This window comes from Coregonus clupeaformis, chromosome 23, assembly GCF_020615455.1.
Source record: "Coregonus clupeaformis isolate EN_2021a chromosome 23, ASM2061545v1, whole genome shotgun sequence".
In the NCBI taxonomy this organism is placed as follows: domain Eukaryota; kingdom Metazoa; phylum Chordata; class Actinopteri; order Salmoniformes; family Salmonidae; genus Coregonus; species Coregonus clupeaformis.
In genome coordinates this window covers 45,977,923-45,991,672 of record NC_059214.1, presented here as the reverse complement: position 1 = coordinate 45,991,672, position 13,750 = coordinate 45,977,923, and the positions used below count along the sequence as shown (strand labels likewise).

Below are 13,750 nucleotides of genomic sequence, written 5' to 3'. Positions count from 1 at the left end.
ACCACCACCATTACCAACAACATACTGACAAACTACCACCACCATTACCAACAACATACTGACAAACTACCACCACTGTTACCAACAACATACTGACAAACTACTACCACTGTTACCAACAACATACTGACAAACTACCACCACCATTACCAACAACATACTGACAAACTACCACCACTGTTACCAACAACATACTGACAAACTACTACCACTGTTACCAACAACATACTGACAAACTACCACCACCATTACCAACAACATACTGACAAACTACTACCACTGTTACCAACAACATACTGACAAACTACCACCACCATTACCAACAACATACTGACAAACTACCACCACTGTTACCAACAACATACTGACAAACTACCACCACCATTACCAACAACATACTGACAAACTACCACCACCATTACCAACAACATACTGACAAACTACCACCACTGTTACCAACAACATACTGACAAACTACTACCACTGTTACCAACAACATACTGACAAACTACCACCACCATTACCAACAACATACTGACAAACTACCACCACTGTTACCAACAACATACTGACAAACTACTACCACTGTTACCAACAACATACTGACAAACTACCACCACCATTACCAACAACATACTGACAAACTACTACCACTGTTACCAACAACATACTGACAAACTACCACCACCATTACCAACAACATACTGACAAACTACCACCACTGTTACCAACAACATACTGACAAACTACTACCACTGTTACCAACAACATACTGACAAACTACCACCACCATTACCAACAACATACTGACAAACTACTACCACCATTACCAACAACATACTGACAAACTACCACCACCATTACCAACAACATACTGACAAACTACTACCACTGTTACCAACAACATACTGACAAACTACCACCACCATTACCAACAACATACTGACAAACTACCACCACTGTTACCAACAACATACTGACAAACTACTACCACTGTTACATTTACATTACATTTTAGTCATTTAGCAGACGCTCTTATCCAGAGCGACTTACAGGAGCATTTAGGGTTAAGTGCCTTGCTTAAGGGCACATCGACTGATTTTTCACCTAGTCGGCTCGGGGATTAGAACCAGCGACCTTTCGGTTACTGGCACAACGCTCTTACCCACTAAGCTACCTGCCGCCCCATACTGACAAACTACCACCACCATTACCAACAACATACTGACAAACTACCACCACTGTTACCAACAACATACTGACAAACTACTACCACCATTACCAACAACATACTGACAAACTACCACCACTGTTACCAACAACATACTGACAAACTACCACCACCATTACCAACAACATACTGACAAACTACTACCACCGTTACCAACAACATACTGACAAACTACCACCACCATTACCAACAACATACTGACAAACTACTACCACCATTACCAACAACATACTGACAAACTACCACCACCATTACCAACAACATACTGACAAACTACTACCACCGTTACCAACAACATACTGACAAACTACCACCACCATTACCAACAACATACTGACAAACTACCACCACTGTTACCAACAACATACTGACAAACTACCACCACTGTTACCAACAACATACTGACAAACTACCACCACCATTACCAACAACATACTGACAAACTACCACCACCATTACCAACAACATACTGACAAACTACTACCACCATTACCAACAACATACTGACAAACTACCACCACCATTACCAACAACATACTGACAAACTACTACCACTGTTACCAACAACATACTCTACCACTTCTCCATCTCCACACCTCTTACCCAGCCCAGCCCCACCCATCTTACCCAGCCCCACCCCTCTTACCCAGTGTGTCTTTGAGGTTCTTGACCAGAGAGGCCTTCTTCACCAGGCTGTTCTTGCGCTCTACGTAGTTGGAGGGGACGTAGCCGGTCTGGTTTGAGGCGTTCCTCACCCTCCACCACGTCTTGCTGTCGTCCAGCAGAGTAAGCCGATCGTTCTTCCGGATGTCAAGTTCCTGGTCCTGCTGGGCCGTGTAGTCCCACTTGGCTACAACTGTCACCTCCTCCGTCATCTTTCATGGAGTCCGCCTGGGGAGAGGGAGAGAGTAAGTCACACATCAACCCCAAATTAGACCTTAGACGAGAGACTAATTGTCTGCATGGTAGCCAAAAAAAATCTATGATTTAACAATTATGATAATGGAGGTAAATGTGCGAGAGAAAAAAATTCAGGAAAGCATACTAATACATCTAATACATACAGTGGTGAGAACAAGAATTTGATACACTGCTGATTTTGCAGGTTTTCCTACTTACAAAGCATGTAGAGGTCTGTAATTTGTATCATAGGTACACTTCAACTGTGAGAGATGGAATCTAAAACAAAAATCCAGAAAATCACATTGTATGATTTTTAAGTAATTAATTTGCATTTTATTGCATGACATAAGTATTTGATCACCTACCAACCAGTAAGAATTCCGGCTCTCACAGACCTGTTAGTTTTTCTTTAAGAAGCCCTCCTGTTCTCCACTCATTACCTGTATTAACTGCACCTGTTTGAACTCGTTACCTGTATAAAAGACACCTGTCCACACACTCAATCAAACAGACTCCAACCTCTCCACAATGGCCAAGACCAGAGCGCTGTGTAAGGACATCAGGGTTAAAATTGTAGACCTGCACAAGGCTGGGATGGGCAACAGGACAATAGGCAAGCAGCCTGGTGAGAAGGCAACAACTGTTGGCGCAATTATTAGAAAATGGAAGAAGTTCAAGATGACCGTCAATCACTCTCGGTCTGGGGCTCCATGCAATATCTCACCTCGTGGGGCATCAATGATCATGAGGAAGGTGAGGGATCAGCCCAGAACTACACGGCAGGACCTGGTCAATGACCTGAAGAGAGCTGGGACCAGTCTCAAAGAAAACCATTAGTAACACACTACGCCGTCATGGATTAAAATCCTGCAGCGCACGCAAGGTCCCCCTGCTCAAGCCAGCGCATGTCCAGGCCCGTCTGAAGTTTGCCACTGACCATCTGGATGATCCAGAGGAAGAATGGGAGAAGGTCATGTGGTCTGATGAGACAAAAATAGAGCTTTTTGGTCTAAACTCCACTCGCCGTGTTTGGAGGAAGAAGAAGGATGAGTACAACCCCAAGAACACAATCCCAACCGTGAAACATGGAGGTGGAAAAATCATTCTTTGGGGATGCTTTTCTGCAAAGGGGACAGGACGACTGCACCGTATTGAGGGGAGGATGGAAGGGGCCATGTATCGCGAGATCTTGGCCAACAACCTCCTTCCCTCAGTAAGAGCATTGAAGATGGGTCGTGGCTGGGTCTTCCAGCATGACAATGACCCGAAACACACAGCCAGGGCAACTAAGGAGTGGCTCCGTAAGAAGCATCTCAAGGTCCTGGAGTGGTGTCGTATATGAAGATTATGACTTTGTTAATGTTTTTAAGTGGAACCTGAAAGGATGTTTATTTAGCAGAAAGAGAGCCGGTTTTAGTGTGACACCCCGGATAGGACAGAGAAGTCTGTGTGTTGTAGACAGGGGATTGGACAGTAGAGGGAGCCACCCATATCTTGGGAAGATTATATATACTGGGTAAAAACGACGAAGAGGTTAGAGCGGCCATTGCAATCTGGGACACCGTTCTCCGGGTGATCTTGACACCTGTAAGCTCATGCTGGAATCTTGTGATATGAATAAAACTTATGATCAAAGGTTCAGTATGAGCGGACTCCTTTGTTTATCAGCAATAATTGCCAGCATTGACTCGATACTACAGTGGCCTAGCCAGTCTCCAGACCTGAACCCAATAGAAAATCTTTGGAGGGAGCTGAAAGTCCGTATTGCCCAGCGACAGCCCCGAAACCTGAAGGATCTGGAGAAGGTCTGTATGGAGGAGTTGGCCAAAATCCCTGCTGCTGATGTATCAAATACTTATGTCATGCAATAAAAAGCAAATTAATTACTTAAAAATCATACAATGTGATTTTCTAGATTTTTGTTTTAGATTCCGTCTCTCACAGTTGAAGTGTACCTATGATAAAAAATTACAGACCTCTACATGCTTTGTAAGTAGGAAAACCTGCAAAAATCGGCAGTGTATCAAATACTTGTTCTCCCCACTGTATAATCACACTAATGTAACTCTCCCTCCATTTTACACACCAGAATTATGACATCAGATAACATATTCACTACTACACCACCCAACTATAAAATGCACATTTAGAAAATGAGATAATCACTGTTGCGCCGTCTAACTACAAACCGCATGTATCGAGTCTAACAGCAGCCATAAGATAACTCCTTATTGAAACCAAGCCTGTGTGGTTAGGCTTTCATTCCCCTGTGGTTGACCTCCCTAACAGGAAGCACCTGATCATCTCCTGGACCCTGAACCGCCAGTCAGCCAGATCCGAGATCAGATCAGGTGGCGAAAACATGGCAAATGTATGTGCAGCCAGTTATACACCAAATGGGGCCAGGAGTTTTTCATAATTTTTGTAGAGATCTAACTTGGAGAGGCTGAGATTGGAGCTCACATATATTGACTTACAGTATAATGCTTTTTAAAACAGCTGACTGTCACTGAATGAAACTCCTGAAGTCAAGCAGTGAAACCTCGATGTTGTTGCACCTTCAGTTTGGTCGTACAACCCTGACAGTCTTTCTGACAGACTAGATGGTTTTAACAAGAGAGTGCTGGCTACACACACACACACACACAGCCTTGTCCATTAGTGTGTGAGAGAGACAGACAGGGATTATGCATGCTCCATTTCACCATGCAGGAGAGGAATCAGGTGAACACAGTCACACACACTACTTTACAGCTGAATGTACATGGAATGGAAAAGTGTGCATGTATGCGTGCATTCGTACATACATGTATTGTATGCGTGCCTGACTGCCTGCGTGTGGGGAGTGCTTGTATGTGTGCGTAGCTGAGTGCATGAGATGAACACCATATTAAATGACTATACTTATGAGATGAACACCATATTAAATGACTATACTTATGAGATGAACACCATATTAAATGACTATACTTATAAAAAGCAAACAAGTTAGAAATCAGTATGAAGGCAGCACAGACGGCCGGTTGGACGAGCTCAGTCTGTATCAGTGTTCTGTTCCGTCAAGCCTTCCCATGGCAGCCTAATGATAATATCTATGTTTAGAACGTACGCCAGAGTTCAACCACTGCAGCTGGGAAACTGAACCGTCAAATAAACAACTGAAGCGCTGCCTTGTAAACATGAAACAGAGATGCTCACAAAGAAGAAGAGAAAGGAAGAGAGAGAGGGCGAGAGAGTGAGAGAGAGAGGGAGAAAGAGGGGGGAAAGAGAGAGAGGGGGAGAGAGATGTAATTCTCACACATATCACTAATGTTCTCCAATAGTCAACCTTGTCTCAAAACGTTAAAAAGGTCAACATCATTATTTTTATTGTATTACATCTTGTGTTGAGACAGCCCAGGTCTACCTCTTTGAATCCAAACCTGGAGGAGTAATAAACAGTCTCCCCTTCTGTTGAAGTCCTGACCTGCACGTAGATAGTATAGTAACACTGTATTCTACTGGGAGGAGTAGTCGTTGTTTAAAACTGCCCATGTTGCATAGTAACGGGCTGATTCCATATTCATGGTGTTTCAGAGAGCGAGAGAGAGACACAACTCTACCACTGTTAAACCCTTGCTGTGTGAAACTTAGCTAACGGCCAGTGGGTAAAACAGAGTGCTGCTCCCGTGTGTGTGTGTGTGTGTGTGTGTGTGTGTGTGTGTCAAAACACTGGAGCGGAGTGTTCTAGAGACAGACACACACCACGATAAACGGTCAAATACGCCGGCCCACAGGGGGAGAGACACTTGGGATCACACATTTCCTTTCTCATATCGTCTTCTCCACTTTATTCTTTAATGAGAGAGCAATTCACTGATGAAGCTCCGCCACACAGGACCGTATAACGCATGAGAAGCGTAGCCACACGATTACACCACATAAAAGATCCCATTACCGCTGGAAAGATGTATATCTTCAGATATAGCCCACTGTATTTCATAAATGCTGTTTTTTTAAGACATGATATTAAACTCTATCCACGACAGGCTAATTTCTTAATGCACTGTCGTGTCTATGGATGTTTTAGTACAGTGTGACTCATTTATAGTTTATATTTATTATTTATTTAAGGCGCAATGTAGCAAAACATTTTGCAAGAGGAAACTGTATAGCTCAGTTGGTAGAGCATGGCGCTTGCAACTCCAGGGTTGTGGGTTCGATTCCCACGGAGGGCCAGTATGAAAAATGAAAAAAACGAAATGTATGCACTCACTAACTAAGTCGCTCTGGATAAGAGTGTCTGCTAAATGACTAAAATGTAAATAGTACATTAGACCTTTTCTGTCCCATTAGTCTCTTCTCACAGTCACTGGAGAGGCAAGACAGACTACTGCCCCACAAGTGTCCGTGTAGCATTAGAACCATTGTAATATAGTGAATGTGCCCCTGCTTGCATGCACTAACGCTGCCTAACAGGATTCTCTAACAGGCCTGGACAGGGTTAGAAGTGAAAGGAAGGGAGGACGTAGAGGAGCAGGGCCAAATCTTGCCTGTGAGCCTGTCCTTGCCCTAGGGAAGAACGCAGAAGGTTGAGTGAGGTGTTCCCAATGTGGCTTACAGAACAGCTGTATACACAGTTACACACACATCTAACCTCGTCCCCAGGCTATCATTGGGCAGTAGTGTCTGGTATCAAAATTACACACACATCCAATCCCAAATATCAACCCCACACACAAATATCAACCTCCCTCCCTCCCTCTTCCCTAGTTTATCAGCGTTCTGATAGATGACTCTGGTTTTCCCTTAGAGTGTGATGGCCCCGCCTCCCTCTATCCACTGCAATTATTCAGTCTCCCCCAACGACTGTGCTCATTAGGGATAGCGATGGGGATGCCACTTAGAATAACATCAATCCTCCTCTCTGGGCGTTCACACACACACGCCAACAGGCAGCACACATACCATCAGTCTCACTAAACACACACACACACACACACACACACACACACACACACACACACACACACGCAGAGCCATGAGAAAACACGTTTTGATCAGTCAAGGATGACAAGGAAATAAAAAGCGCTGAAAATAATTGTACTCCCTATTTAAAAAATAAAATGGAGAACACTAGAATTCTGGTGAAGGTACAGTCAACTAGCGCAAAAATAATATTGCGATAGTCAAAATGATACATAGTCAAAAATAATATCCCGATATGAAACTGCATCAAAGTATTTGATCCCCCTGCAGATTTTATACGTTTGCCCACTGACAAAGACATGATTAGTCTATAATTTTAATGGTAGGTTTATTTGAAGAGTGAGAGACAGAATAACAACAAACAAATCCAGAAAAACGCATGTCAAAAATGCTATAAATTGATTTGCATTTTAATGAGGGAAATAAGTATTTGAACCCTCTGCAAAACATGACTTAGTACTTGGTGGCAAAACCCTTGTTGGCAATCACAGAGGTCAGACGTTTCTTGTAGTTGGACACCAAGTTTGCACACATCTCAGGAGGGATTTTGTCCCACTCCTCTTTGCAGATCTTCTCCAAGTCATTAAGGTTTAGACGCTGACGTTTGGTAACTCGAACCTTCAGCTCTCTCCACAGATTTTCTATGGGATTAAGGTCTGCAGACTGGCTAGGCCACTCCAGGACCATAATGTGCCTCTTCTTGAGCCACTCCTTTGTTGCCTTGGCCGTGTGTTTTGGGTCATTGACATGCTGGAATACCCATCCACGACCCATTTTCAATGCCCTGGCTGAGGGAAGGAGGTTCTCACCCAAGATTTGAAGGTACATGGCCCCGTCCATCGTCCCTTTGATGCGGTGAAGTTGTCCTGTCCCCTTAGCAGAAAAACACCCCCAAAGCATAATGTTTCCACCTCCATGTTTGATGGTGGGGATGGTGTTCTTGGGGTCATAGGCAGCATTCCTCCTCCTCCAAACACGGCGAGTTGAGTTGATGCCAAAGAGCTCCATTTTGGTCTCATCTGACCACAACACTTTCACCCAGCTCTCCTCTGAATCATTCAGATGTTCATTGGCAAACTTCAGACGGCCCTGTATATGTGCTTTCTTGAGCAGGGGGACCTTGCGGGCGCTGCAGGATTTCAGTCCTTCACGGCGTAGTGTGTTACCAATTGTTTTCTTGGTGACTATGGTCCCAGCTGCCTTGAGATCATTGACAAGATCCTCCTGTGTAGTTCTGGGCTGATTCCTCACCGTTCTCATGATCATTGCAACTCCACGAGGTGAGATCTTGCATGGAGCCCCAGGCCGAGGGAGATTGACAGTACTTTTGTGTTTCTTCCATTTGGGCGGCAGGTAGTCTAGTGGGTAAGAGCGTTGTGCCAGTAACCGAAAGGTCGCTGGTTCTAATCCCTGAGCCGACTAGGTGAAAAATCTGTCGATGTGCCCTTGAGCAAGGCACTTAACCCTAATTGCTCCTGTAAGTCGCTCTGGATAAGAGCGTCTGCTAAATGACTAAAATGTAAAATGTAATGTAAAATTTGCAAATAATAAACTGTTGTCACCTTCTCACCAAGCTGCTTGGCGATGGTCTTGTAGCCCATTCCAGCCTTGTGTAGGTCTACAATCTTGTCCCTGACATCCTTGGAGAGCTCTTTGGTCTTGGCCATGGTGGAGAGTTTGGAATCTGATTGATTGATTGCTTCTGTGGACAGGTGTCTTTTATACAGGTAACAAGATGAGATTAGGAGCACTCCCTTTAAGAGTGTGCTCCTAATCTCATCTCGTTACCTGTATAAAAGACACCTGGGAGCCAGAAATCTTTCTGATTGAGAGGGGGTCAAATACTTATTTCCCTCATTAAAATGCAAATCAATTTATTACATTTTTGACATGCGTTTTTCTGGATTATTTTGTTGTTATTCTGTCTCTCACTGTTCAAATAAACCTACCATTAAAATTATAGACTGATCATTTCTTTGTCAGTGGGCAAACGTACAAAATCAGCAGGGGATCAAATACTTTTATCCCCTCACTGTAACTATTTATTCCATTACGGAGTCTCTTTCCCTAAAGCCGTCAAGCTTTAGCTGCATTGTCAGATTGTCTTTAAAAGGATAAATGTGGACGAAACAGGGGAAGAGAGACATCGGAGGTAAAAAAAAGAAGTAAAGGGAGAAAAGAAAAAAAACATTAAGAAAGAGAGGGAGTCTGCTCCCCCCTGACCCTCCATCCCTCTATTGAGAGTTATAGGAGGAAGAGAAGAGTGACGGAATGCTGAATTGAACTATGCCAGCATTTCACAGTTCCTCACTGAGGGGGAGAGAGAGAAAAAACTCCCAGGTCTTTTCATCACAACACAAAGCGATAGTAAAAGAGGATTAAAAAAAAGAGAGGGGGAAAGTACAAAAAAAGACTGGCACCGCTGTCTGCATTTGGCACTCAGGTCAAAAACACAGCCAGAGGAAGAACCAATGGAACAACAAACTATTCTCCTCCCCTTCTTTATCCAATACTTTCATTTGTTTGGTGCCGTTTGCTCTGGGTCATCTCTAACTGAGGTGGAGGAAACTGCTTAATCTCCAGCCAGTGACCAGCTCCTAGCACTGAAGACTCAGGCTGGCTGGCGCCTTTGGAGCATCCTGAATGAATACACCGCAGGATAAGGAAACAGCTCCTGGTACTCCTATAGACCCATCGGTTCACTGATCTGGAGAGGCCCACTAGCAGCACCCACAACAGATTCCTTTGGCGGGTTGACAACGGGTGCTGAAAGCAGGTCAAAGCCCTCGTCATAGTGGCCAAATTCATTGGAACACTGTCAATGTTAATGATCTGTTTTATAGTGAGCCCACTGCCACAGTCATGCCCTACCACTCTGTCCACGCCTGCCCTGAAACACTAAACGGGACATGTGTGTGTGTGTCTGTGTGTGTGTACACCAGGGGTGTGGTATGCAATGCAGTTGGCTAGGCCCATCTCTCTCTCTGACTCTCTGATGAGGTGCTTGCTCCTCTTAATTTTGAGCGGCAGAAAATTACTACCATGTTTGACGTCAAAGAGGACAGGCTAAAAACTGTCAGACCCAAGACTTTGATGGCTCAGGGAGGTCCCGAAAGGAAGACATCATGCCGTCCTTTCAACTGCCTGCTCAAAATAGACCCAGAGGAGATAGTTTGAGCTACTGACAGAATTCTCAGACCACAGAATGAGGCCCAGGCCTGCAGTCATTCAGCCAGCTACTTCATGGTGATAAAATATGGCAGGAAAAGGGACTTATCAAATGAAGCTATTGTAAGTCCTGATGAAAGCTACTCCGATTGAACCATATCGCTGACAAAAGCCTGTGCAGCAAAATGGACTGAGAGCATAAGTAAGCTCCAAGACTGAAATAACCATCCTCTCTGCAAGATGTTTCTTAACCCTTGTCCTGGGGACACAAAGGGGTTCACATTTTTGTTTTTGCCTGAGCACTACACATCTGATTTCACTAATTAAAGGTTTGATGATGAGTTGATTATTGGATTCAGGTGTGTGGTGCTAGGGCAACAACGTGCACCCGTTGGGTCCCCAGGACCAGGATTAAGAATACCTGCTCTACATGCCTTTCTCTTTACCACCAGAAAATGTCATTTCTACAAAAAGTTATACATCAAAGCTAAACTACTACTTTTGTTACCGTTTTTCTGTGCAGTATACAAAGTTTCTAAATGAGTTATTAGGTTGATTTTCTGTGACAGCCCTCGAACTCAGAGCTTCAGAAAGCAGAGATGTCATTATATATCAGACAGTAATCACTGTTCTCTCCCCCATCTCCTCCACACAGAGAGAACAGCAGGCAGCGTGGGTTCTTCTGTCCACCCCATCCCTGTCAGCAGCCTTGGACAGAGCTTTCACACTGATGCTATTCTTCATGAAACAAACTGAATTCTTATCTCTTTCTCCATCCACCCCCTACCCCCAGTCTTTCCTCCATCCATCCACCCCCTACCCCCAGTCTTTCCTCCATTCAGTCCCAATTTTCAAGCAATTTCTCACTTCACTTTCTGTCATTTCTTTCCCTTCCCCCTGAGTGGGAGAGACATTGTTTAGTGAGTTTCCATGGTTACGGTTGGCAGGGTGGTCATATATATACACAGTGAGGGACAAAAGTATTTGATCCCCTGCTGATTTTGTACGTTTGCCCACTGACAAAGAAATGATCAGTCTGTCATTTTAATGGTATGTTTATTTGAACAGTGAGAGACAGAATAACAACAACAAAAATCCAGAAAGATACATGTCAAAAATTTTATAAATTGATTTGCATTTTAATGAGGGAAATAAAGTATATGACCCCCTCTCAATCAGAAAGATTTCTGGCTGCCAGGTGTCTTTTATACAGGTAACGAGCTGAGATTAGGAGCACACTCTTAAAGGGAGTGCTCCTAATCTCAGCTTGTTACCTGTATAAAAAGACACCTGTCCACAGAAGCAATCAAATCAATCAGATTCCAAACTCTCCACCATGGCCAAGACCAAAGAGCTCTCTAAGGATGTCAGGGAGAAGATTGTAGACCTACACAAGGCTGGAATGGGCTACAAGACCATCGCCAAGCAGCTTGGTGAGAAGGTGACAACAGTTGGTGTGATTATTCGCAAATGGAAGAAACACAAAATAACTGTCAATCTCCCTCAGCCAGGGGCTCCATGCAAGATCTCACCTCGTGGAGTTGCAATGATCATGAGAACGGTGAGGAATCAGCCCAGAACTACACGGGAGGATCTTGTCAATGATCTCAAGGCAGCTGGGACCATAGTCACCAAGAAAACAATTGGTAACACACTACGTCGTGAAGGACTGAAATCCTGCAGCGACCGCAAGGTCCCCCTGCTCAAGAAAGCACATATACATGCCCGTCTGAGTTTGCCAATGAACATCTGAATGATTCAGAGGAGAACTGGGTGAACGTGTTGTGGTCAGATGAGACCAAAATGGAGCTCTTTGGCATCAACTCAATTCAATGACCCAAAACACACAGCCAAGGCAACAAAGGAGTGGCTCAAGAAGAAGCACATTAAGGTCCTGGAGTGGCCTAGCCAGTCTCCAGACCTTAATCCCATAGCAAATATGTGGAGGGAGCTGAAGGTTCGAGTTGCCAAACGTCAGCCTCAAAACCTTAATGACTTGGGAGAAGATCTGCAAAGAGGAGTGGGACAAAATCCCTCCTGAGATGTGTGCAAACCTGGTGGCCAACTACAAGAAACGTCTGACCTCTGTGATTGCCAACAAGGGTTTTGCCACCAAGTACTATGTCATGTTTTGCAGAGGGGTCAAATACTTATTTCCCTCATTAAAATGTAAAATCAATTTATAGCATTTTTGACATGCGTTTTTCTGGATTTTTTTGTTGTTATTCTGTCTCTCACTGTTCAAATAAACCTACCATTAAAATTATAGACTGATCATTTCTTTGTCAGTGGGCAAACGTACAAAATCAGCAGGGGATCAAATACTTTTTTTCCCCCACTGTATGTATGTATGTATGTATGTATGTATGTATGTATGTATGTATGTATGTATGTATGTATGTATGTATGTATGTATGTATGTATGTATGTATGTATATATATATATATATATAGATATCTCTCTCACTGGTCAGAGTGCAACAGGGCGAGAAAGATTTGTAATAGAATAAAGTTATGCATGTCCACTCAAGTTGGAGTTGGATTGAAATCTGTTTAGATTCTAAAAATGTTGTCAAGCAATAGGTACAGGCGTTGAAGTGTCCCATTTTATTTTACTGTAGTCCGACCCACGACTATCTTAACCCCTCCCTCTCCTTGGCATAACTTACTAGCTCAGGTTCCTACTGTACTACCATTGTTTTGTGACCGGCATGTTTTTCCTTCCCTTTGTTTATTTCTCACCGTTTCAATGGAAGTGCACCAGACTACAGAGTTAATCATGTTCTCTCTATTTTTACCACGGGAGAGGTGACATTCTCTCTCCCTTCCTCCATGTCCCTGGGCAAAGCATCACAAAGCACACAATACAAAAGCACGGAAAACAAGAGCTTTGATGTACAGCTCAGTTTGTTTAGCACCGTCTGGAGGAGTGAGGGTAACGCTGAGGTGAACGCGTGTGTGTGTGTGCGCCTTTGTGAGTGGAATTTAAATGCGTGAGTGTGTGGTGGAGGGTCCGTCATGGTCTGGGGCGGTGTGTCACAGCATCATCGGACTGAGCTTGTTGTCATTGCAGGCAATCTCAACGCTGTGCGTTACAGGGAAGACATCCTCCTCCCTCATGTGGTACCCTTCCTACAGGCTCATCCTGACATGACCCTCCAGCATGACAATGCCACCAGCCTTACTGCTCGTTCTGTGTGTGATTTCCTGCAAAACAGGAAAGTGTTCTGCCATGGCCAGCGAAGAGCCCGGATCTTAATCCCATTGAGCACGTCTGGGACCTGTTGGATCGGAGGGTGAGGGCTAGGGCCATTTCCCCCCAGAAATGTCCGGGAACTTGCAGGTGCCTTGATGGAAGAGTGGGGTAACATCTCACAGCAAGAACTGGCAAATCTGGTGCAGTCCATGAGGAGGAGATGCACTGCAGTACTTAATGCAGCTGATGGCCACACCAGATACTGACTGTTACTTTTTATTTTG

At 44.1% G+C, this 13,750-nt stretch overlaps 1 protein-coding gene across 2 annotated transcripts in view; it reads right to left on the bottom strand.

Moving 5' to 3' along the window:
• Nucleotides 1–13,750, bottom strand: part of nck2a (NCK adaptor protein 2a) — a 71,595-nt gene that overhangs the window by 24,180 nt on the left and 33,665 nt on the right. For both annotated transcript variants that reach the window (XM_041843923.2, XM_045206724.1), the window contains exon 2: nt 1,878–2,122. In XM_041843923.2, the coding sequence (XP_041699857.1) occupies nt 1,878–2,106 (229 nt within the window). In that variant the 5' untranslated portion in view covers nt 2,107–2,122. The remainder of the gene's footprint in view (nt 1–1,877; nt 2,123–13,750) is intronic.